The sequence below is a fragment of the Oryzias melastigma genome, unplaced genomic scaffold, assembly GCF_002922805.2.
Source record: "Oryzias melastigma strain HK-1 unplaced genomic scaffold, ASM292280v2 sc03716, whole genome shotgun sequence".
In the NCBI taxonomy this organism is placed as follows: domain Eukaryota; kingdom Metazoa; phylum Chordata; class Actinopteri; order Beloniformes; family Adrianichthyidae; genus Oryzias; species Oryzias melastigma.
This window is the reverse complement of record NW_023420284.1, coordinates 1,026-2,049: the sequence shown is the minus strand read 5'-3', so window position 1 is coordinate 2,049 and position 1,024 is coordinate 1,026. Positions and strand designations below refer to the sequence as shown.

General features: G+C 46.5%; 1 protein-coding gene across 1 annotated transcript in view; it reads right to left on the bottom strand.

Moving 5' to 3' along the window:
* Nucleotides 1–6: 6 nt before the first annotated feature.
* The window catches only part of LOC112142287 (tudor domain-containing 6-like), a gene marked incomplete at both ends in the record, with an annotated part of 2,038 nt that continues 1,020 nt past the window's right edge, over nucleotides 7–1,024 (bottom strand). The window contains 1 exon segment of the mRNA XM_024265547.1: nucleotides 7–1,024. This exon segment is cut by the window's right edge and continues 69 nt beyond it. Within this exon segment, the coding sequence (XP_024121315.1) occupies nucleotides 7–1,024 (1,018 nt within the window).

Genomic DNA, 1,024 nt, shown 5'->3' with positions numbered 1-1,024 from the left:
CTGAGGGAGTTTTCCACCATCGACTTTCCGCTGGGATTCTGATCTAGACGATTCTGAGCAGAGATGCTTCGCTTCAGGAGGAAAAAGATCAAATCTTTGATTCGCTGGAGCTTCTGCAGTCTTAGAAGCACCATTTGGTATTGTATTAAACGACTTCCTTTGATATGGAGGTTTGTACAGCTCTAAAGCAGGGTGTCTCATCTTCTTCACGCTTTCAGAATAGCCATTTTCATGCTTCTGCACAGCCTGCAGATTCACACTTGGACGATTTCTATCCACAATGCCGGCACTGCTCTTAGATACGGCTTGCTCTGGAAAATCTCCTGTTGTCCTCAGAGTTGGATCCTCATGAGGCCGAAAATCTTCATGGCTCTGCTGCTTCTTCTGGGCTTTATTAAGAAACATTTTCTTTATGTCAAAATTGATCTGAGAGTTCCCATGATACAGCTCAACCGGAAACTTCCCATCAATCTGTTGGGCCACAACACGTGCCTTAAATTTGCAGTTTAGCACAGCTGTGGTAAACCACTGGTTCACCTCGCTGGAAACATCAGGAGGAACATCTGCGAGGCCACAGAGAACCGCTTGTACGGGCACCGACAGTATGTCGTTGGCTCCTTTAGGAATTGGGATCAAGTCAGATTCGTCCATCTCAATTGTGTCACCAACATCAACAAAGTGAACCAGTACAGCTGGCTTTGTTTGCTTGATCTGAGCCCTGTACCACTGGCCATCGGTGTACTTAGCAAAGCATAAAGATGCAAAGACTTTTGGAAACTTCACCTTCTGGAGCTGATGGCACAGACTGTTCAACCTCATGGAGAGTTTCTCCATAACATCTTGGTTCTTGTCCAGATGACAGTAGAAGTGGTTGACACTGTCCACATACGTCACCCTCACTTGTTCTTCTGTCCCTACTTTGACGTCATGGGCAGAGTAGTAGTACGTGCACAGACTGGCCGACGGGCCGTTGAGTTTCTGTGGAAGTGGGCTTGAAACAAGCTTGGCCATAATGGTGCAAATA